The sequence below is a fragment of the Arachis duranensis genome, chromosome 6 (genome assembly GCF_000817695.3).
Source record: "Arachis duranensis cultivar V14167 chromosome 6, aradu.V14167.gnm2.J7QH, whole genome shotgun sequence".
Lineage (NCBI taxonomy): Eukaryota > Viridiplantae > Streptophyta > Magnoliopsida > Fabales > Fabaceae > Arachis > Arachis duranensis.
Genome location: NC_029777.3, coordinates 1,585,314 through 1,607,974, shown reverse-complemented (window position 1 = coordinate 1,607,974; position 22,661 = coordinate 1,585,314). Strand labels below are relative to the sequence as shown.

The 22,661-nt window shown below is 35.6% G+C and overlaps 3 protein-coding genes and 1 pseudogene across 3 annotated transcripts in view; 3 read left to right on the top strand and 1 right to left on the bottom strand.

Annotated features, from left to right (window-relative positions):
- Window positions 1-456: 456 nt before the first annotated feature.
- Window positions 457-5,358, bottom strand: LOC107491884 (uncharacterized). Its single transcript, XM_016112800.3, has 3 exons — window positions 4,632-5,358; window positions 2,251-3,068; window positions 457-1,600 (listed from the first exon to the last, which is right to left on the bottom strand). Exons 2-3 carry the CDS (start codon window positions 2,917-2,919, stop codon window positions 1,022-1,024), a joined length of 1,248 nt encoding a protein of 415 aa, XP_015968286.1. The 5' UTR covers window positions 2,920-3,068; window positions 4,632-5,358; the 3' UTR covers window positions 457-1,021.
- A 1,020-nt stretch (window positions 5,359-6,378) lies between these two features.
- Window positions 6,379-6,999, top strand: LOC107491769 (26S proteasome non-ATPase regulatory subunit 11 homolog; annotated as a pseudogene).
- Window positions 7,000-8,063: 1,064 nt separating this feature from the next.
- On the top strand, window positions 8,064-14,146 carry LOC107491880 (ATPase 10, plasma membrane-type). The gene is made up of 21 exons (XM_016112796.3): window positions 8,064-8,185; window positions 8,293-8,412; window positions 9,099-9,197; window positions 9,300-9,437; window positions 9,558-9,692; window positions 9,801-9,980; window positions 10,059-10,265; window positions 10,341-10,460; window positions 10,533-10,652; window positions 10,731-10,853; window positions 10,952-11,056; window positions 11,332-11,476; window positions 11,620-11,781; window positions 11,949-12,187; window positions 12,289-12,321; window positions 12,409-12,490; window positions 12,569-12,729; window positions 12,805-12,978; window positions 13,062-13,244; window positions 13,340-13,503; window positions 13,743-14,146. Exons 1-21 carry the CDS (start codon window positions 8,120-8,122, stop codon window positions 13,837-13,839), a joined length of 2,853 nt encoding a protein of 950 aa, XP_015968282.3. The 5' UTR covers window positions 8,064-8,119; the 3' UTR covers window positions 13,840-14,146.
- Window positions 14,147-19,235: 5,089 nt separating this feature from the next.
- LOC107491881 (protein STRUBBELIG-RECEPTOR FAMILY 7) overlaps window positions 19,236-22,661 on the top strand; it is a 6,306-nt gene continuing 2,880 nt past the window's right edge. Inside the window, exons 1-11 of the mRNA XM_016112797.3 lie at window positions 19,236-19,589; window positions 20,331-20,460; window positions 20,550-20,621; window positions 20,703-20,768; window positions 20,867-20,938; window positions 21,039-21,110; window positions 21,373-21,444; window positions 21,533-21,598; window positions 21,698-21,760; window positions 21,837-22,165; window positions 22,373-22,656. Of these exons, the coding sequence (XP_015968283.1) occupies window positions 19,475-19,589; window positions 20,331-20,460; window positions 20,550-20,621; window positions 20,703-20,768; window positions 20,867-20,938; window positions 21,039-21,110; window positions 21,373-21,444; window positions 21,533-21,598; window positions 21,698-21,760; window positions 21,837-22,165; window positions 22,373-22,656 (1,341 nt within the window). The 5' untranslated portion in view covers window positions 19,236-19,474. The remainder of the gene's footprint in view (window positions 19,590-20,330; window positions 20,461-20,549; window positions 20,622-20,702; window positions 20,769-20,866; window positions 20,939-21,038; window positions 21,111-21,372; window positions 21,445-21,532; window positions 21,599-21,697; window positions 21,761-21,836; window positions 22,166-22,372; window positions 22,657-22,661) is intronic.

Here is a 22,661-nt window from a genome sequence, read left to right as displayed (position 1 = left end):
GCTGCCACCATGAAATAGAGATGGGTGGTTGAAATTAAAAATGGAATTGAAGAGGGATAGGATTTTGGAGGGTTGGATTGCCAGGTAAGTTCGGATAATAACAAAGCAAGTGCATAACCAAAATAACCAAAATAGGGTACTTTCGGATAATAACAAAGCAAGTGCATAACCAAAATAAGGTACTTTTGTCACACGGAAGGCAACTTTCGTGGGTATAAGATCAGTTTTGATCTATCATGGATACATATGTCAGCGTTATCCTCTTTTATGGATACAAATAGTCATTTATTCTAGTAAGATAAGAAGATACTTGGCTATAACTCAAATTTTTATTTGATTGTGGTATAGGATAAGTTGAAAATCATGCATTTTAGTTTTGTCTCCCACACAACTTTGCAGACAGAACCTGCAATGCAAACATAATATAATCACATAGAACTACTAAAGCATGTAATATATGACACAAAAGCCTTCAATTTCCCTGTTAAATATGGTTACAATATACTTGGGAAATAAATAGTCTTATTAATAAGAAAAAATAATTTGAAATGCTTCAAAGTAAATATATAGCATTCAAATGCTTGAATCTTGAGCTAGCACTACCTACAGCAGAATGCTGAAGAAAAAAGAATTGCAAGCAGCATTGTTAAAACAAAGACCTCATTTTTATAGCAGGAGAAACCATACTCCGTCGGCTATCCGTGTACCAATGCAAAGCAATGTAAACCATGAGTCCATCCATTCAATTGGTTATTCCCATTCCTCCCCAAATAAAAAAATTGATTCTGAAACCAACATATCCCTGTTTGAAAAAATAGTGGTGCTTCATTTCAATCCTCCAAAGATAGATCATTCCCACCACTTTTTGGTACCTTAAGGTCCAAAAAAGTGACAATTTTTTCCTTTTCGGTCCACATTTTAGCTTTCCACTAGAATATATACAGCGACACTTGAGATTCCAAGGCGCTATAATAAGAATTGTTCTTAGAAAAGAATCAATCAAAGGTTCATAGCTGCCATGTCAATAGAACCCATCATCTTCTTGATCACTGTCTTCATCATAATCTTCTATGTACTCATCCTCACTACTCCCCAACATGTAATCGTCTTCATCCTCATCTGAAATTGTCGCAGTAAAATCAGTCCTCACTGCTGCAAGTTCATCTACAAGCTCATCCAAATCACTACTCCCATGACCACCACCACTGTCAAAGCTCGACAATGAAAAAAACCCATCATCATCTTCTTCCACGACAAAACCATCCCTTTGAGCTCTACTCCTGTTCTTCTCAATCACCAGATCCTTCTCCGAGACATTCCCATTCTCAACATCAATCCAAGGAAACCACAAATCGGCTTGCCTCCCCAGTGCCCTATCCCAATCCCCAACCACCACTGTCCCCAATTCCCTCTCTCTTGCTCTCCTCAACATCTCTGTGAAATCCGAATCATCTGAAACCAAAACCAGCCAATCAATCCCCCTGGTCATTGAGTGCTGCATCTGCCTCTTCAATGCCCAATCTGCAGCCTGAGGCTTATCCTCCACAGTCTTCACATATACCCCAGCCCTCCTCAGCTCTGAAGCTAGCCCATAACCAACCTTGTGTTACAAGAAACAAAAAATAAAATACTAATATACTATATAGAAAGAGATGACAATATGAGCTGAAAAAGTTTGCATAATGGAACAGAAACAAATTGTTCATCGTAACTACAGTGAGGCGTGTAAACATCAACCTTATGTATATGCCAAACCAACTTTAAGTTGAGTAAGTGCAGAAATTTCATGTAAAACTCTACGCTTTACTTTGTTATGTAATCAAATTCAACAAGTTGATGTATATGGTGTGTATCCAACATAATTTGTGAAACTATTAGGTTTTCTTAGAGTGCTCAAATGGATTATGCTCATACCATAAATGGAATGACATTTCAGCTTAACATACAAGATAGTTGCTGGTGCAAATGAAATATCATGATCATACGATCGTCATCCACTAAGTAGTCTCTTTTCTCATCTTTGTAACACCCGAACCCTATTATTATTATTGTAAAAAATCTGACTAATCTAACTCAAGCAACTAGTGGCTATCACTCCCACTATATGTTTCCTCCATCCCTATGACTCAAACTCCCAAATTGGTTATGATTCTAGAACAATGCATAAAAATGAACAACATTACATGGCACTAACATATAGCAAGCAAAATAAAAACAAGGATGATTAACAGAAAAAGAAAAGGAAGAAACCTTGGGCCTAATGAGAGACCTAGCAGCCTCATTATACTTTTCATTCCCCTGAATAAACCTCTCTTTAAAACGCTGCCGTTTCTTCCCTTTCAAGGACCTCATCCGATTAAGCTTCTTCTGCCTCTCTCGTTCATGCAACTGCCTGAAATGCTTTTTCAGATCCAGATTGGTGCGACACTTTCTCCCGCAGACGGAACACCTGTAGGGCTCCGACGGCACCACCAGGCCCTTCCGTTCCAGCACGTCGAGGTGCTTTCTCTGGCGGCGATCCTGTAGGACCCACTGCGGGAGGTGGATGAATGTGTGGCGATTGGCATAGGCAGAGATGTCGACGACGTGGCCAAAGTGAGTTGCGAGGCGTGTGAGGGAACGTGCGGCGTCGTATGGGGGTCCTCGTGGGGGCTTATTGTCCAGGTCCCAGAGGACGACTACTTTGGGGTGCTTAGGGGTGTAGATTCCTTGGTTGTTCTTCACCATGTCGATTTCGATCGAAGAAGAAGAAGAGCATGCTGTGATGATTGGCTTTTGATGGTGGCATTTTAGGTTTGATGATGTGTGTGGGAAGAAGAGTGAGATTGAGAGAGAGTGAGAGTGGAAGAAGTGGAGTTTGTTGACTGGTGGCTGATTTGTGGGGTTCAAAACACTGGCTGTGACTGTGAGTGACTTCATGTTTTCATGCTTTGCTCTGTTTTTTGCAGTTTTCGTTTCAGCAAGATAGATAAGGCTGCCAAATAACCAAATCACCCTCTTGGATATAGGATGGGTTGAACCGCTTTAGTTACTGATTCACTGATTCAACCGGTTCGACCGTGATTCAACTGAAAAAACCATTTTATAATAAAATAATAAATAAATATAAATGAAGACACTAAAACATAATTATAGTCTAATATAAAGTTTAAAATATCATCCAAATTAAAAGTACTATCTAAACCATAATGTTATGATGTCATTCAAATACACAATCAAAAGTCAAATAACAAAAAAAAAATAATTCAAAATTATCTTCTTGGGGCAAACACCGTTCAGGTATGATTGATGAATGCCGATTAGGCATTATCAAGTTTCTCCTTATCAGATTGAAAACCTTGTTCAATTAATTAGCTGTTGTCGATTTTTATGCTTTTACTGCATGTTCTGCGCAATGAAATGTTAATGACAAAAACTAAGCAGAGCTTTTCAAACTATAGGTGTGCACTTGTGTTATGATGCATGGCTGTGGTCTTGTGAAGAAACTATATGATGAGCTTAAAGACTTCATGGTAAAGAACAATTTCATATCAATAGAAGATTTCAGAGGGTAATAGAACTTAAAACTTGCCCAAATACGTTTTTAGTCCCCATAAAATCGTAGTTTCTTTTTAGTCCCTGCAAAATTCAGAAGATGATTGGTCTTGGGTCCTGTTAAATGCTGACGTGATATACAGAAATCCAACCCTTGCATGTCGCATTTCATCACATTTAACAAGAGACAAACTAACGACAAGGACCGGGGATTAAAAGAGAAAATCACAAATTCTAAGGGACAAAAACCTTATGAACAGAAACTGATCTGGTTTCAACTTTCCAATAGATTGAAATACAAAAATGGAAGAAAAGCATTTTGATATTTTCCTTTTCTTTTTTGTTTTCAGGGGACGAAAATTGCAGGGCTTCGAAATTATCCAATAACAATACAATTCAATTACAATATCACAGCAACCCACTCCAACCAGTAATCTCAACAGTCAAAATTATTCAAAATTATTCAACCCAGTAACAACAGCAAGGTTCACAGATTGACTAACAACAATTATTCAAAATTATCCACAATCCTAAACCACAGTAATGAAAAATCACAGTTCACATATTAACTAACAACAATTAGTCAATTATAGTTACAAAAAAAATTAATACCTAGAAGCTAGAACAGAGCAGACTGAGCAAGAGCGGGACAAATTCAAAGGTTTCAATTTGCCAGGAACCAAAACAAAGCATGTAATCCATGTTGATCATATTTGACATAGGCAGCCATTCACATAACCTGTACTAATCCTGGTTTGATAGTAACAGACAATACCCCAGACACAGCCAGTTACAAGTCAGTGAGAACTCTAGACCCTATCTTATCCGCCTTCAAAGTAACAATCCACCAAATAAGATTTACAAGACCAGCTAATAAGTTATCAAATTAACGAGTTAATAAGATCAAGAACATATCAAAACAAGAACATAACAACACAAGTTAATAATCAAAACAAGTTAACAAAACAAGTTAATACAGCAAACCAACAACAAAACAAAAAGTGGAAGTCTGGAACAGCAACCTAATAATTAAAACAACAACAAACTAAAACAATAACTGAAAATCAACAGAGGAGGGAGAGGGAGCTGGAGCTTACCTTAGGCTTTCACGCGTTCTGAAAAATCGACAGAGGAGGGAGAGGGAGCTGAAGCTTTATAACTCGACGGAGATGGCTGAACAGAGGGATGAGTAGCGGCGGAACGGCGTCTGAACAGCGGCAGAAGCACGGCGAAACGGCAGCAAAAACACTGCGAAACAGAGGCGTTGCGACGACGCTGGAGAATCGCGGCCGGCGGCGGTGGCTGGACTGGTTGAAGAACAGCGACGAGATGGAAGAACAGAGACTGCTGCGTTCGAAGTGGTTATGGTCTTCTGGAGTTGTGAGAGGAGGCGAGAGAGCTGAGGGAAGATAGGGCTTTTTGGGTTTTTCCATTTCCTGATTGTTAAAACGGCGTCGTACGCCTCTTTTTTCAAAAACCCGACCAAGTATCGGTTCGGTCGACCGACCAGTTAATTTTTCACAGGTATCAGAGTCCAGTCTCTCTTCCTCAACCCTCACTCAGACTCGGCCCCTCTCCAGTCTCCTCTTCACCGCCGGTCATCCCCTCCACCGTCGCAGTCCCTGCGTCCCCCTTTCCCACCCTCGCAGTCGAAGCGGCCGTTGTTCATCGCTCGTCGCCCGCAGTCGCACTTCGAAGCCGTCGCCCGTCATCCTCCGCGCAGCTCGCAGCCGCTGTCGTCCTCCGCGTTGCAATCAGCGCAGTAAACAGTCGCATTCCTCCACATCCTTCACCCCCGCTCTCTGAATCTCTTCAACTAGAGTGTAGATGTCTCGGGTGAATGATTTGGTTCTGTTTTTTTATTTGCAATTAGCTGTTGAATTACTGTTTTTTGTTTTTTTAACCTTCTAATTATTTATTGAAAGTAATTACCCAAATTAGTAGAAGTGAATATTTTAGTTTCAAAAATTAATACACAGATTAATTTTTAAGGTTTTATTTTGACAAATAAATTAGTTTTTATTTTATTTTTTTGGCAGAGTAATTATTCAAATCAGTTTTCAAAAATTTTAAAAATAAATATTTTAGTTCCTAAAAAAATTAATGTACAAACAAGATAATTTTGTTAGCATGTTAATTTTGTTATTGTATTTTTAACCTTTACATGATTTATTTCAATCAATAAAAATTCTAAACACTAACCTTTACATCATGAAGAACTATCTCTATTGTTATGTTTGAACCTTATTTTTATTTAACCTTTGACAGGAACGGCTGAACAATTCCTTCTTTGGTGGAAACAAGTTTTCCACCATTCTGCTGAAAAGAAGGCTCAACTTGTTCTGTAATATATAAAAACATTTTGGTGGGAAAATAGCTCCAAAAAAACCTGGATAACCTATTTGCAAAAAAAATCAAATAGAATATAGGTAGATAAGATAGATAGATAGAACAATATTATTACCTAAATTTCAGAGGTCAATGCATGATTTTAGAAATAGGGGGTCAGGTTTTTATTTCATCAAACCTCAAAAGGGGTGATTCATGTGTGTAATTTGCCTTTGGTTTTATGATGATACTTTTACAGTACATTTGATAAACTTGATTTTTATTTGAAAAACTGCCATTAACTGAACCGACCTAATATAAACAAACTTTTTTCTCTTTATGCGCTTGCCATTTGTGGTTGCTAATGCTGTACAATACATACCATGGACAACACTGACGAAAAAAGTATATGTTTCACTACTGCAACCAATCTGAATTATAGAATAGAAAATTTGATCCAACAAGTCTTAATGCAAGGCTTAAATGTTCAGATTATTTAAATGTTAAAATTATTAAAATGATAGTAATGCAGAAGTTGCTACTTTTGCTTCTTATTTCCAAAACTCATGTTATAAATGTTTTGTTGTAGAGCTTTTCCCAACAGGAGCCATGGCTACAACTCATCTTGCTGCAACAACAGAGTCACTTGCTCTTGCTGTTGAGGCCAAAGACCCATCTGAGGCTATCTCTATTCTTTATCGTGTACTTGAGGATCCTTCTTCCTCACCCGAAGCTCTGCGTATGAAAGAGCAGGCGATCACAAACCTTACTGACCTTCTAAGGCAAGAGAATAGAGGAGAGGATCTACGCAGCCTTCTCACACAATTGAGGCCCTTTTTCTCTGTGATACCCAAGGCAAAAACTGCAAAGATAGTTAGGGGGATAATTGACGCAGTTGCTAAAATCCCAGGGACATCTGATCTTCAAATTGTGCTTTGCAGAGAAATGGTGCAGTGGACTTATGCTGAGAAGCGTACATTCCTGAGGCAGCGAGTTGAGGCAAGACTTGCAGCACTTCTGATGGAAAATAAGGAGTACTCAGAAGCTTTGACTCTTCTGTCAAGCTTGATCAAAGAGGTTAGAAGATTAGATGACAAGCTTCTATAATTAAACAATAATTATTTTTTAAAAAAGTAAGTATAAAATAAAAAATAAAATAAATTAATATAAATACTATTCATTAGAATAAAAAAATAAAAAATATTTTAAATTTTCATGAGTAAAAGAATTAATAGACAAGTGGTTAATTAGGATATGTCTAATAATTAATAATATATTTATTAAAACACACCAAAGAACACCAAGAGAAGACCTGCCCTAGTGGTTGCAAGGGTGTTTTTGCAACTTGAATAACTCAAGTTCGAGTCCCAGCTCCGGTTCGAGTCTTGGTTTAAATCGGATTTGATCGGGTTTTTTAAATTTGGTCGATTTGTTTACTTATCCGGTTCAAATGTTAACCCGGACCGGTCTCAGTACCTCAAAACAAACGCGAGCACTATTGTCAACAATTTTTCACTCCCTCATGTCAATGGCCTTAAGATAGTGGAGCTCCCAAACAATATTTACATTCGAACACAAACTACAATAATATCTTTCCTAGTTCAAGGTAGCATATATCTTGTAACATCAAGTTTTTTCTATTTTTGTGGTTCAAATGCATATACATAGTTTAAAAAGGAATTTTTCAATTAATTTAAAATAGAAGAAGAAATTCATATAACAATATAATACAAATAAAATAATTGGAAAAACGTGCTGTACTGTGTTGCTATGTATACGCCATACGTGGTAAACTCCACGTAATTGTCAAGAGAACATTTTGGTCATATTTTAATGAATATATAAAGATGAGCACATATATGTTAGTATGCTACTAATTGAAGACGGTTAGTTAGGTTGATGAAGGAATAGGCAAGTTATGAAGGGTAGTTGAAACCAACGGTCTTGTTATGTTCTTGGTGTTGCATATCCATGGTCAAATCTAATTAAACTTTGTTGGAACTTGGAACCCACAATATGCATGCTGCATGGATTTTTACCAACCAGTCAGACACCAATTCCATTTAGATATGCAAGTAATGGAACTATCCATCCTTCTTTGATTCATTTTTGTGTAACCTCCCTCTCTTGGAAAAGCAGGTAATACTCTAAGTTTGAACTATATATTGATATATGGATTATTATATGGTCTTAATTATTGAACTTACTGCACTTCACTAATCCTAAGAACTGAATCTGCTTAATTTGTAGTTGTAACATGGCTGAGGAACTGGATAAGCCTCTGCTTGATCCTGAGAATTTCAACCGAGATGGTATTGATTTGGTAAGTAATCTAACAAATGCAGGATAGTCAGTACAATAGTGCATTTTCAGTTTCATCCTCAATCTTTGCAAATTGTTGAACAAGTAGCACTCAATAATTTTGGTCAGGAGCGCATACCATTGGAAGAAGTATTTCAACAGTTGCGAACATCGCGAACCGGACTTTCATCTGACGACGCTGAAGCCCGGCTGCAGATATTTGGCCCCAACAAACTTGAAGAGAGGAAAGTAAGCTAAGAACAATCTTCTCTGAAAAATATATGATTTTCTGCATGTGAAGCTTGATAGAAGTAGAACTGGTTATCCAATAAGATATATGCATCAGAGTTACAACTATGTAGTTATTTGAAAGAGCTTAATCATAGAAGGGAAATGCTGAACTGGAATAGGATAATATTGGAGGTTGAATATGAGCATTCTGCTGTCATTAGTTCGTCTTGATCAAACTTCAAGGTGTTCCTGTTTGTTTCTTCCACCACAAGAAATCTAGTTTCATATTATTTACAAAAATTTAATTTAAGGGTGAAGTTTGTCAAAAGTTTTAAAATACTCATAAGTTTTATTTTATTTCAATTTGTCTCAAAAATTTTCGATTTGCATCAAATTTAATCAAGAATTTTACGACTAATTTATCAATAATTTCACAAGGACAGCCTTCAACACAAGCAAATTGGCTCCTAGTTGTCAAGTACTGTCAATGCATTAGTGCTAAACTTCTTGAAAATTTAGCTACTAGGGGTACATGTAATGGAAATTGAAAACTTCTGGAATAAAATTGAATCAAAATAAAGCTGAAAGGGCCGATGGATTTCGTATCAAAGGTCACCATCCATAGCTCATTGACTAGCAAGAACTTTTGCATATAATTGAAGAAATTCTTCTAACTATAACCTCATCCTCAACTGTTATTGCAGGAGAATAAAATACTGAAATTTCTAAGTTTTATGTGGAATCCTCTATCATGGGTTATGGAAGCTGCAGCATTGATGGCCATTATCCTTGCTAATGGGGGAGTAAGTAGAGAACATATTCACCTTCACTCTTCAATCCTTTGGTCCCTCATCACATGGTTCTTTAACCATTCATTGGGTACTTATTTGGAGAGATATTTTCAGGGGGAAGGTCCTGATTGGCAAGACTTTGTAGGAATTTTATGCCTGCTGGTAATAAACTCAACAATAAGTTTCATAGAAGAAAATAATGCTGGTAATGCTGCAGCAGCACTAATGGCTCGTTTAGCTCCTAAAACAAAGGTATTATTCTTTCTCTTTGACATCTGTTTCTGGAATTCATCAGCTATATTATATGCATATGTTACATAGAGTGATTCCTTGCCATTAATGAGTATAATTGCATTATATGCAATTTTGCAGGTTCTAAGAGATGGGCTATGGCAAGAGCAAGATGCAGCTATATTAGTACCTGGAGACATAATCAGCATAAAGCTAGGAGATATCGTTCCAGCCGATGCTCGATTGCTCGAAGGGGACCCTCTAAAAATTGATCAGGCAAGTCATTCTCAAAGAAATAAAGAAATCTAATACTACACTCATTTGCTACAACTACAATTATTTGTTGTTTAATGGTATCAAGAATCAAGATGCTTTCTTATGCAGTCTGCGCTTACCGGAGAATCTCTACCTGTCACAAAGAGAACAGGTAATGAGGTATTTTCAGGTTCAACATGTAAGCAGGGAGAGATTGAAGCTGTAGTGATAGCAACAGGAGTTCATTCCTTTTTCGGAAAGGCAGCACATTTGGTAGATAGCACAGAAGTTGTTGGGCACTTTCAGAAGGTAAATTTGGAAACTTGTTAACATATTTTGTATCAGGTAATTTTAACAAGCCCAATTATTTAAGTATCTTTTGTGCAGGTCCTTACTTCAATTGGTAACTTCTGCATTTGCTCTATAGCTATAGGGATGCTACTTGAAATAATCATAATGTTCCCAGTGGAGCATCGTTCATACAGGGATGGAATTAACAACCTTCTTGTTCTCTTGATCGGAGGAATACCCATTGCCATGCCTACAGTACTGTCTGTGACACTTGCAATCGGCTCTCATCGTCTTTCTCAACAGGTAAAACTCTCAACAATTTGTTATTGGAAGATATTTATGCTTGATACTCAATATGCTCTTTGTTCTTCTTTCAAGGGAGCCATCACAAAGAGAATGACTGCCATAGAAGAAATGGCTGGGATGGATGTCCTATGCAGTGATAAAACTGGAACTCTTACACTAAACCGGTTAACCGTTGATCGAAACCTTGTAGAGGTAAGAGAAGGAGATGACATACAAGGTCATTATCTCTGTTGTTATTGTCCTTATTGAGATATTGTTGAACAGGTCTTTAACAGAAACATGGACAGAGATATGGTTATTCTATTAGCAGCCAGAGCATCCAGACTGGAAAACCAAGATGCCATTGACAGTGCCATTGTTAACATGCTAGCTGATCCAAAGGAGGTAAAGACATCCGTGTTACTTTGATACAACAATGCCAATGCATATGTTTTCAAACCCCCTTCTATGATTTCTCTGCAGGCACGTGCAAACATTACTGAGCTTCATTTTCTACCTTTCAATCCAGTAGATAAACGCACAGCAATCACATATATTGATTCAGAGGGTAACTTTTACAGGGCCAGCAAAGGAGCACCCGAACAGGTGTCTAATTTTTAGTCCTAGTATAAGATGCTTGTCATTTCCTTTAGTTTTGTATAAAAAACTCATAAAGCTTCTTTAACATGTTTCTTGAAAACCAGATTCTAAATATGTGCCAAGAGAAAGACGAGATTGCTAGAAAAGTGCATGCAATCATTGACAAATTTGCTGAGAGGGGACTGCGATCTCTTGCAGTGGCGTATCAGGTAGCGTGGCATGCCATTCCTCTATTTCCATGCTTGGTAATTGATTGTGTACTAAAAATATAAACCTTTTTTGTACATAAATAATTTTAAGAATGGCCTACAAATGTGGTCAAACAAGAGTCAAGTTCCTCCTAAAGGGATTGGGTAAAAGGATGGAACCCAAAAGAACACCTTGAATCTCTCATCTTACCCAATTTTTTTACACTTAATCTATCTTCCACTAAACGCACCCGAATCAGTAATTGAATGGACTTACTCAAGGTAAAATCTTTCAGGAAATCCCTGAAAAATCCAAGGATGGTCCTGGAGGTCCATGGACATTTTGTGGTTTGTTGCCTCTTTTTGATCCTCCAAGGCATGATAGTGCTGAGACCATCAGGAGAGCACTTAACCTGGGAGTCTGTGTTAAGATGATCACAGGTAAGTATGTAGTAATGAACTTAAAATGATATAACATATGCCTCCAATTCGGTACTTTTCTCCCTTATTATGCAAGGAAATATTTATTTCTAGGCCAAAAGATTAATGTATGTAAATATGAGCTAGTTTACATGGAAATGCAGGGGATCAGTTGGCAATTGCAAAGGAGACTGGCAGAAGACTTGGTATGGGGACAAACATGTATCCTTCTTCATCTTTATTGGGACGTGAAAAAGATGAAAATGAAGCACTCCCAGTCGACGAGCTCATCGAAAAGGCAGATGGCTTTGCTGGTGTATTTCCTGGTACATTATTCTGAGAATTGTTCTAAGAAAAGTAAACCATACTTAGCATCCAAATAAGAAGTGATCCAAATGAATTTCTTTTGTATGATGTTATCTATTATTTCTGTAAATGATACCGTTTCGCTAGATCTGTTTAACTGATTATTTTATCAATGTGATACTTTCAGAACATAAATATGAAATAGTGAAGATTTTGCAAGAAAAGAAGCATGTAGTTGGAATGACAGGAGATGGAGTGAATGATGCCCCAGCACTGAAGAAAGCAGATATTGGAATAGCTGTGTCAGATGCTACAGATGCTGCAAGAGGTGCTGCTGATCTGGTCTTAACTGAGCCTGGCTTAAGTGTGATCATCAGCGCCGTCTTAACTAGCCGAGCTATATTTCAGAGAATGAAAAATTATACAGTTGAGTTGAAATTAAACTTGAAAGCATGATTCCCAGAAAGTAGTCTTACATGATACTTCACATTTACTTGAGGCAAAATTGACAGCTTTGTTAATTGCAGATATATGCTGTTTCCATCACCATAAGGATAGTGGTAATTAAACAAAGTTCCAATTCTATTCCACACGCATTTCTACTTTCTAGAGTTCCATACAACTTATCTACCTAAACTCTCTTACAGCTTGGCTTTGTGCTCCTAGCTTTGATTTGGGAGTTTGATTTCCCACCTTTCATGGTCCTTATTATTGCAATACTGAATGATGGTAATACTTCTTCGGATTGGATTGATCCAAACCAAATCGCGAACACCCCCACTTTGTACTCATAATTTTATTGTTTAGGCACGATCATGACCATATCGAAAGACCGAGTGAAGCCATCCCCTACACCTGATAGTTGGAAGCTGCCAGAGATATTTGCCACAGGAATTGTCATTGGCACATACCTTGCTTTGGTTACTGTCCTATTCTACTGGGCAGTAGTTGACACCACTTTCTTTGAGGTACAAAACTAATTTGCAATTAGACCTTATTCATGGACAAACATTTTTTTTAAGCTGAATGTTGCATTACTGCAGACTCACTTCCATGTAGCATCCTTATCCAGTGACAGTGAGAAAGTTGCATCTGCTGTATATCTGCAAGTTAGCATCATCAGCCAAGCTTTAATTTTCGTGACTCGCAGCCGCGGCTGGTCATTCCTAGAGAGACCAGGAGTTCTACTAATGTGTGCCTTTGTAATAGCTCAATTGGTAAGGTTTACTCAAAATGTCAACTGCAAATAAGTATGACTCGAATTTCGAATGGTTTTGTTTTTAACTCTCCAACTGTTCAGGTAGCCACCTTGATTGCTGTCTATGCACACATCAGTTTTGCTTATATAAGAGGAATTGGATGGCAGTGGGCTGGTGTTATATGGTTATATAGTTTAGTGTTTTATGTGCCTTTGGACATCATTAAGTTCATAGTGCGCTATGCTTTGAGTGGAGAAGCCTGGAATCTGGTATTTGACAAGAAGGTTAGTGCAGATATTTTTTCTTTTATTGACTTTGGTCCCAATAAGATAGGATATGATCTTGCTTATTGAAATGTTCTTGTGTGTTTCATCAAAAGACTGCTTTTACATCAAAGAAAGACTATGGAAAGGAAGACAGGGCTGCAAAGTGGGTTCTTTCTCAGAGGAGTCTGCAAGGACTCATGGCTGTGGACCTCGGAGCCAACGAGAGGAGCTCTTCTTGGATAGCTGAACAAGCCAGGCGCCGCGCCGAAATAGCCAGGTACTTTAATATATATAATTTTAGGTGGAATCTCACATGTAGCTGTCTTCACGTGAAGTTGATAATTGAAAATAGATAATAATTTAGTCAAAAATCATTTAACAGTTCTCAATTATCAACTTCACGTCTAGCCAGCTAACTGTACGTGAGTTTTCACCATAATTTTATGAGAAATGTTATATATGCTACCTTTATATAAGAATCCTTGACAAGTCCCATTTGATAATGAATGCATGCAGGCTGGGGGAATTGCACACTTTGAGAGGACATGTAGAGTCTGTTGTGAGACTCAAAAAGTTAGATTTGAAAATGATCCAATCAGCACACACAGTCTAATTAATATGCTAATTATGATTTTCTTCTTCTTCTTTATGTCATGGCAATGAAAGAGATTTCACACCAAACAGAACTTCAAATGAATTACACATAGTGGATTCTCACTGAAACGCTTCACGGGTGGGATTCCTCCTGACACCATAAATTTTGTATTCTAGTGTTTTGATAATAAGGTTACCATGAAAGTTTCATTCATCAATTATTGGCTTCGATCCAATTATTACCTAGGAGGACCGCTGAATCGTGACTCTGCATTTATAAATTGATGTCTCACAAACACATAATAATAATTTAATTCAGAACTTGAAATTAGCTTCCTATGCTTTGGTTCTAAGGGGTGTAACTGTGTAAGTTTGGACCGAAAATTATCGCAAATCGAACCGAAAATTATAACAATCGATTTAAAAATCGAAAAAAATGGTTTTTTTTTTTGTTTGTTCTGACAAAACCAATCGGTTCGGTTTGATTTTCGATTGGCTCGATAGAAATCGAACTGAACCGAACATATGCATCAATTTCAATCTTTTAATCATTTTAATCTTTAACCTAATAACAAAAATTTCCAACCTCTAATTATTAACTATTTTAAACCTCTAATTATTGTGATTCATATTTTACTCATTAGAAATTAAAAACCAAAAAATCGATTGAACCAAATCACTATTGGTTCGATTTGATTTGATTCAATTATTGTAAAAACAGCAAATTGAACGATTGTATATCTGTAAAAACCGAACATATCAATTCAATTAGTTTTTTATCCAAAATCAAATCAAACCGAACCGATAACACCCCGTTCTATCACTTTCATTAGAGTTATATGTTCATTGCTGAACATGGAATGTTTCTTCATGGCTATTGTTGAGGCCAATGTATTGCACAAGTGGTGTCATTCCAAATAAGTATAACAATTCCCTCCTTAGGACACACTTTATAGTATTTTCCATCCAGTACCCTTGGAAAGTGCTTTTGTAACATTTCAAACGTGGAGTTTTCTGTCTACATCTATGGGGCTCTTTAAACTCTGCGACTAATCAGTTTTCTATTATAAGACCTACAATTGATTACGTTATAAAATATCTATCACACAAACCTTGAAAATTCACACAGGACAAGAACATGTGATAGATTTATTTTGGGAGTTGGCCAAATAATCACACCGATAAATAAAGTGAAAAATTTGTGGATTGTGGCTGTGTTGTTTAGTCACCATCCTAAAATAATAAAAATATTATTTGTATATTAAAATTANNNNAAAAGTTAATATTGAATTTGAATATATATCTACTACAAATTTTAAAATATTTTTATTTAGAATTTTTTTATAAATTAATTAATTGTTTAAATTTGTAAGTTAAAAATAACTATTTAGTGCTATTTGCTTTTTGTAGCGCATCCTCCGATTGTAAGAATAAACTTCTTCTTAAAAGAAAATTATGATTAGTTATATGAATATTGTTTGAGGGTTATCTAAAATTGGATTGCTTTGGGTTTGAATATGAGGTCCAAGCGCTTTTAAATCGTATGTCCGACGTCTTCTCCAACGAAAGTGAATATGTCCGAATTGTTTGTGAAGAGGTAGGGGATAGTATCTGTAAGGGACTCCGATACTTAAGTTAGTAAGGGTTTAAGCATATTTTTAGTAGATTGGGTTATGAATATACTTAAAGGTGTCAGTATATCTATACTTTTATAGTAGAATACATAACTATTTTTTAGAGTAGTTCCACTTTTGTTGGTGGATAACCGTTCTCTTTTTCTAGGAAAGTTATTGAGATCTCCCTTCTAGATGAATTAGAGATATCTTAGAAGTCGATTACTTATTTGGATAAGTAGGGACAGACCCTTGTTGCAGTGTCTGACTTCTACAAGGTTAGGTAGGTATTTATTGGACTGGTTCTCTTAATTTGACCTCATTCATTTTGAGTCTGGCTATGTTTTTAGGCCAGGGTATGAATAGTGCCTCTACTTGAGTGCGAGCTTCATGAGGTCAGACTCGAACATTTGTATATTAGACTGGTCTCATGTGTGTTAGTGCATCATGTTGGGCATGCTGCCTTTCTAGGGGTTAGGTCGGATACTCAACGTGTGTTTATGAACTTGAGGTGTCATGTCTTTTCGCAATCATTTACACGTTTCTCTACAATTAATTTGGTAACTGTGCACGTCATAAATGGGAGGGATGAAATTACTCTTTTACCCTTGGTGTCTTATAAATACTCAAACAATTTTCTTTTTCTTCTTTTTTCTTCTTTTGAAATGTTTTATGCATCACTCTCCCTTTCTCCAAGCCTTTGATTTTCTTCATCACAACCTTTTCAAGATTTCTCTGTCTTGAGGTTCTAAATTTTTGCTTCGCATTTTTCCTGGAAAACTTAGAATATTCGTGTGTTTGTTATTTTCATGCATTCTTCCCGCTTCGTATTTCTTTAAGGTTGGTTCTTTGGCCTTTTGAGCTTTATTTTTTGTATTTTTGTGTTTTTGCTGGGTGACATACTTCTGGTACTATCTTTTTGACGTAAATGATAACGATTTCTTGTTGGTATGCTCTTCGTGATTGCTTTGTTGTTTTTTTTTCTTAAAAATTTTATTTTTTTATTGTGCATTTGAGTGTGAAATTTTGCCTTTTGGTGTCCCAAATGGTGTCATTTTTCCCTTCTAGAAACGGTGCAATTTCAAACTTGTAGTGGTGTTGTTCAAAGATTTGGGTCATAAGAGGTTTTGAGAACTTTGAAGTTCTTTTTTTGCTTGTTGGAGGTGGTCCGACCTTTTGTGACTTTATCGGAATGTTTTTATTTGTCTTGCCTGGCTTACCAATTTGTAGTGATGATTTTTTTTTTGTTGTATTTGTAGGTATAGCTTTATATCTCATTTAGTAATACTCAACATGTCGTTTAAAGTCCCATCCAATCTAGATTGGGTAGATATAACCGTGCTTTCTGCTGTCCCTGTTATTGATAATGAATATGCCGAGACCTTTCGTAGACAGCATAGGTTGTGTAGAGATCTGGAGGATAAGAGTAAATATAAAATTATAGTTGTCGATCTTGAGGAAAGATTTTGTTTCCCTCGACTTGACAAGTCGGAACACCATTTCATATATGTGTACGAATGCTTTTTTATAAAGTTTGGAGTTAGCCTTCCTTTTTCTGATTTTGAGTTCGAGATTTTTAGTCTTTGTAAAGTTGCCCCTTCTCAATTCCATCATAATTCTTGGGATTTTTTTAAAATTTACCAGCTGCTTTGCCGTGAAATCGACCTCCCTCTTTTTTCAAAAGTTTTCTTTTATCTCTTCCAACTTACCAAACCATTCAGTTCTAAGAAATAGGGCTGTATCTCCTTCCAAACTGCTCAGGAGAGGAAGGTCTTTGATATTTTTGATGATTCTTTCCATGATTTTAAAAATAATTTCTTCAAAATATGATCTGTCGAATGTCTCCGACCTTTCTTTCTTAATGAGAGGGATGAAGCTCTTTTTAATTTGTCCTAGGAGGAGTCCCCTATAGTTATTAAGTATAACCTTGATGATTTGGATGAAGTAGAAGAATGTGTAGTTGCCTTGTTCTAAGAGTGTTGAAGCCGAACTCCCAATCTTAACACCAAAAAATTCTTACTAAGAAAGCCAAGACATGTTCGTCTCGAGTTAGGTAGTATTTCTTTGTATTTTGTAGATACTTCTTTTATTGAGAATTTATATGCCGATGCAATCCAACTTTGATGTTTCAGGTTTGTAGAAAAGATGACTAGTGGATCGGGAGCCTTGAAAACTCTTCATACAATATTTCGTTTGTTTGCTCGGACAAAAAGATTATATTATTGGACAATTGAAAAAAGTACGTGTAATTAGATCAATTTAAAAGATAAAATTCGTATACTTGGTTATGATTTAATTTGTAACAATTTAATTTTATTTTTGAATCTAATATAATTTTATTTAAATGATTGCGATTTACATTTTATCAATTTGAATTTATTTTATTATTTTTCACGATATTTCTCAATTTGATAAATCAAAGACTAATTTATTATAGTTTAAATTTTATTATATAAAATAATATTTAAATCCTAATACTTATTTAAACGAGTGAAATAATCATTCGATTAAACTAAATTGATTTAATTTGAATTTATATTTTATTACAACCAGAGTTAGATTTAGCTTGATATAATTTGGATATAATTTATTTTATTTTATTTAAAAAAATCCCATCGTCGGTCCATTATTATTACTCCAAAACGAGAAATAAGGAATGGTGAATCCCACGTTCTAGTTTATAATAGTAGTAATCTTGACTTGGATTCATTGCATTGCATACATCATGTTTCCATTATTATTATATCCCAGAATCTAAACAAAACTCGTTGAAATTATTGAAACCTCACAGACACAAAGACGGAGGTAAAAGCAAACCGAAGTGGCTATAGTTCACGAGTCTTTTTCCACCATTTTTCTTGTTAGTAATGTTAAAAAGATAAAAAAAAAAAAAACTTAAATTTATGTTATTTAAATAATTTATATTATTTTTTTTGTTATTAAACAATTTTGTTTTTTATTATTAAATGCATTTATTTCGGTATAAACTATTCAAAAATAATTATTAATACCTTTTATTAATAAGTGCTGCATTAATAAAGATTTATTTAATATATATACATAAATACAATTTTTTATTTTTTTTATACGCAAAACATTTTTTAATAATTTTTTATTTTTCATTTGGGTACCTGGTAGCCGACACACCATCAAAGCCACATATACGAATTCCACCAAAATATGATATGATTTTTCTTTTTTGTTATTTTTCAATTTTCACCATAGCCTGAGGCGTGCGTGCCTTACATGTTTGTGCTTTGTGCACATCGAAAGCTACCTAAATTGGCTTATTGAAATTGGTAAGCAAAAATCCAAAATCGATAATAATAACAAAAATAATGTAACGATTAAAATATAAATTAAAGGTCAATTATTTTTGTGATTTATAATTATTAAATAACTATTAATGATAATTTTAATGGTATGAAATTAGTGTAAAATTTTATTTAATAATTTATTTTTTTTACTAATTTTATGTGAGTCAGAATTTAATAAAATTACTGGTCTAGGCATATATATGTACCGTGAAAGAGAAATATTGAAAGAGAGAGTCAGAGTCACTTGTGAATTGGGATGAGTTTGTTTATGAATACATTTATGGATATTTTTTTTTTTGGTGTTTATAGATTTATGGATATAAAAACACAAAATTATATTTAATAGATAAAATATAAATAAAGATATTATTATGTATGGAGATACTAAATTAGTATATTTTGTATTCAATAAATTAAATATTTTTATTATTTATTGTATCTAATATTTAGTTTATTATAAAATAAAATTAAAGTAATTATTTTTGTGTCATGTTTTTCGGTATCATGTCTGGTTTGGAGTCGGAGTAGAGGGAGTGATAAAGTATACAGAAATTTTCTGTGGCTTTGGATTCTTGTGGCGATTCGTGCTAGCCAGCTTTACTTGGGTATGGTGGGTGCATAATCCCGTAAAATCATTAGAAAAATTGAAACTTGGCCAAAAGGGGTGACTCCATATTCATCCCCCTTTAGCTTTTAGCTTTCTGGGTTGTGAGCAGAAATAAACATGGCGGTAGGAGAGGGTGGAAGAAGGGTGCTGCTACTGTTGTTGTTGTTTACCAGTAACTGCATTCTTCATTGGATGCCCGTTGCTGTTAATGGTAACACAGATCCGAATGATGGTTAGTCAACACATCAACACTGTCTTCGTTCATTTCAGTTTACTTTTCATCACACTTTCTAGCTTGGGTCTCTTGCATTGTGTTATGCTGTCTTCACTCTATTTTTTTTGTTTTTGCTCTCTGTTTCCACTTTCCACTACAGTTCTGTTTATCCAGCTGATCTATTCATTTCTGATAGTTGAAATAATGTTACTCTTTATTTAGATTCCTAATATTCTTATTGGTGCCTCCTTTGCCTAAAGTCTTAATGATTTCAACACAAAGATGATTATTCTCCCTTTTGTGTTTGTGCCAGCCAGAGCTATATTTTCTATGTACTTATTTTGTCGGTGTCATGCTATTTGTGGATTAATTTCATTCCTTCCCTGTCATTATTGTTTTCATGGGATACCTTTTGCTAAATATAAAATGGTTACTTCATCCTTTCAGCGTGCATTGTTAAATGCTTGGTTGCATTATAAGTGTGTGGTATCATCTGTAGGTTTTCTTTCCTTAAGTCACTGGAGAAAGGGGCTGCCTTTTGTCTTCTTTTTTTTTTTACTATCCATAATTTCTAAATTTAGATTTAAGACTAAGCACCCAGATTGTATACTTATGTATAGAAGTAAAATATTGAAGGTTACTGCTTAATGGTTCACTTTGTCTAGAGAGTTATCCCATATCTTTAGATATGTAAAATCAATGATGATGAATGCATGTCTTGAGTTTGCTAAATTATCTCTTTTCTGATGTTTGATGCAGCGGCCGCTATAAGGATTTTATTTCAATCTATGAACTCACCTTCACAGCTAGGTTGGCAAGCGAATGGTGATGATCCGTGTGGACAATATTGGAAAGGCATAACATGCTCAAACAACCGAGTTACAGAGATGTAGTCTCACACTCCTCTTCACTTTATACCACTTTTTATCATGATTGCATTTTGATGCTGATTTCTAAAATTATTGTTTTATTTACCAGTAAGTTATCCAATCTTAAACTAACGGGAACATTGCCTTATGGATTACAACCCTTGACATCTTTGACCAACCTGTAAGATTCACTATTCTTTCATACAATATCCAGTTTTGTGTGGAAATGTAACTCGCGATGAGACTCTTCTTTTTATTGTAGAGACCTGAGTAGCAACAATCTTGGAGGTGGCATACCATACCAGCTTCCTCCAAATATGCAGCGCTTGTATGTTTCTATATATATATATGGTTGTTACCCTTAAGTTTATTTCACCCATAATATTATGATTATAAGTTCTAACATAATTAATTCTTTGTATGCAGAAATCTGGCTTATAATAACTTCACTGGGGCAATCCCTTACTCTATTTCTGATATGACCTCTCTTACAGACCTGTATGTAATTATCTTCTTGAGCATTTATCATAATAATACCTTATCAACCAGCTCCATGAGCTATTGGAGTAACTTTTTTTTATTGTTTTTGAGAACATAGGAATCTCGCTCACAATCAGTTCCAGCAAGGATTGAACGTTAACTTCATGAAGCTTTCTACCCTCTCTTCATTGTGAGACTTCCTCCTCCTGTGAACTGTATAGAAATGTAATCTAGATGGCTGTCAAGTTATTGTTCATGTGCAGTCTAAAAGTTTCACGGTATTACTTCGGTTGCATGTTAAGAGATTTTTCACTGTCATCTGTCAAATTTCATATATACTATTGCACACTCTCTTTCATATCATATGGTACTCTTTACTGCTGAGGCTATATTTGGTTTTTCTGATTATTTAGGACCAAGATGATAAAACAAATTCTCTTAACTTTTTGCAGGGATCTCTCCTTCAATTTATTGACAAGTGACCTTCCGCAGACTTTGAGCTCACTTTCAGGCATTACCAGCATGTGAGAATCTAGATTATCAATATTCTTTCTGTGAATACTTTACATCATATTGATTATATTCCAAGTTGACTTGTTTATATTTGTGCAGGTATCTGCAGAACAACCAGTTTACAGGCACTATTGATGTCCTTGCTAATTTGCCTCTTGAAAATCTGTGTGTTGTCATGCTCACATAACATACCTGAAATGTCCTTTTAATATATTTTCAGAGAACTTGAAACTAATTTTATTTATTTATGTAAATTATTCTCAGGAATGTGGAAAACAATAATTTTACTGGATGGATACCAGAACAATTGAAAAGCATAAATTTAAAGTAAGCATTGCAATGAGAATCTGATTTTCATCCTAAATCTCTCTAAATCTTAAAAATGGGACTAAATTAATGACAGGACTGGTGGTAATACATGGAGCTCCGGACCTGCACCCCCACCTCCTCCCGGGACCCCACCATTACCTAAAAACAATCGACACCACAGAGCCGGTGGCGGAAGCACCACTACCTCCCCCTCAGATGCTGGCAGCAGTAACAACATGAGTGAAGGCAGCAAAAAATCTGGTGTTGGAGGTGGTGGCATAGCTGGAATTGTGATCTCGATAATTGTTGTTGGGGCAATAGTAGCATTCTTTTTGGTGAAGAGAAAATCCAAGAAGTCATCTTCAGATTTAGAAAAACAGGACAATCAGTCCTTTGCTCCTCTTCCCTCAAATGAATTCCATGGTTTGCATCTTGCTTACTGTTTGATTATCTTTTTTCCTCCTTCTCTTTCCCAAATGAGGTCATCATTATTTTATGTTACTTTTGTTTATCATATTCATATTTTTTTTTGTGATGAACAATTTTTTTATTGTAGTTTTGCAGTTTTTTTATACCTATATCTGCAGAAAATGCCTACTCTTTTGACTGTTCTGATATATTATAATGCAGAATTGAAATCTGTGCCACCTTCCTCTATAACTGAAATGAAGACATTTGAAACTTCTGCCTCAATAAATCTTAAACCCCCACCTATGGATCGTCATAAATCATTTGACGAGGATGAACTTTCAAAGAAGCCTGCCATTATCAAGAAGACTGTCACATCTCCTGCTAATGTGAAATCATACTCTATAGCTGATCTACAGATTTCAACTGGAAGCTTCAGTATTGATCATCTTGTTGGTGAGGGGTCCTTTGGTCGTGTTTACCGGGCTCAGTTTGATGATGGAAAGGTATT

Excerpts from the sequence above, each read along its gene's own strand:
- LOC107491884 (XM_016112800.3), bottom strand. The coding sequence starts at position 2,919 with ATGAAGTCACTCACAGTCACAGCCAGTGTTTTGAACCCCACAAATCAG. Across the intron at positions 1,601-2,250 it reads GGTCTCTCATTAGGCCCAAG|GTTGGTTATGGGCTAGCTTC; the intron begins GTTTCTTCCTTT and ends TTGTAACACAAG.
- LOC107491880 (XM_016112796.3), top strand. The coding sequence starts at position 8,120 with ATGGCTGAGGAACTGGATAAGCCTCTGCTTGATCCTGAGAATTTCAAC. Across the intron at positions 10,854-10,951 it reads GCAAAGGAGCACCCGAACAG|ATTCTAAATATGTGCCAAGA; the intron begins GTGTCTAATTTT and ends CTTGAAAACCAG. Across the intron at positions 13,245-13,339 it reads ATCTGGTATTTGACAAGAAG|ACTGCTTTTACATCAAAGAA; the intron begins GTTAGTGCAGAT and ends TTTCATCAAAAG.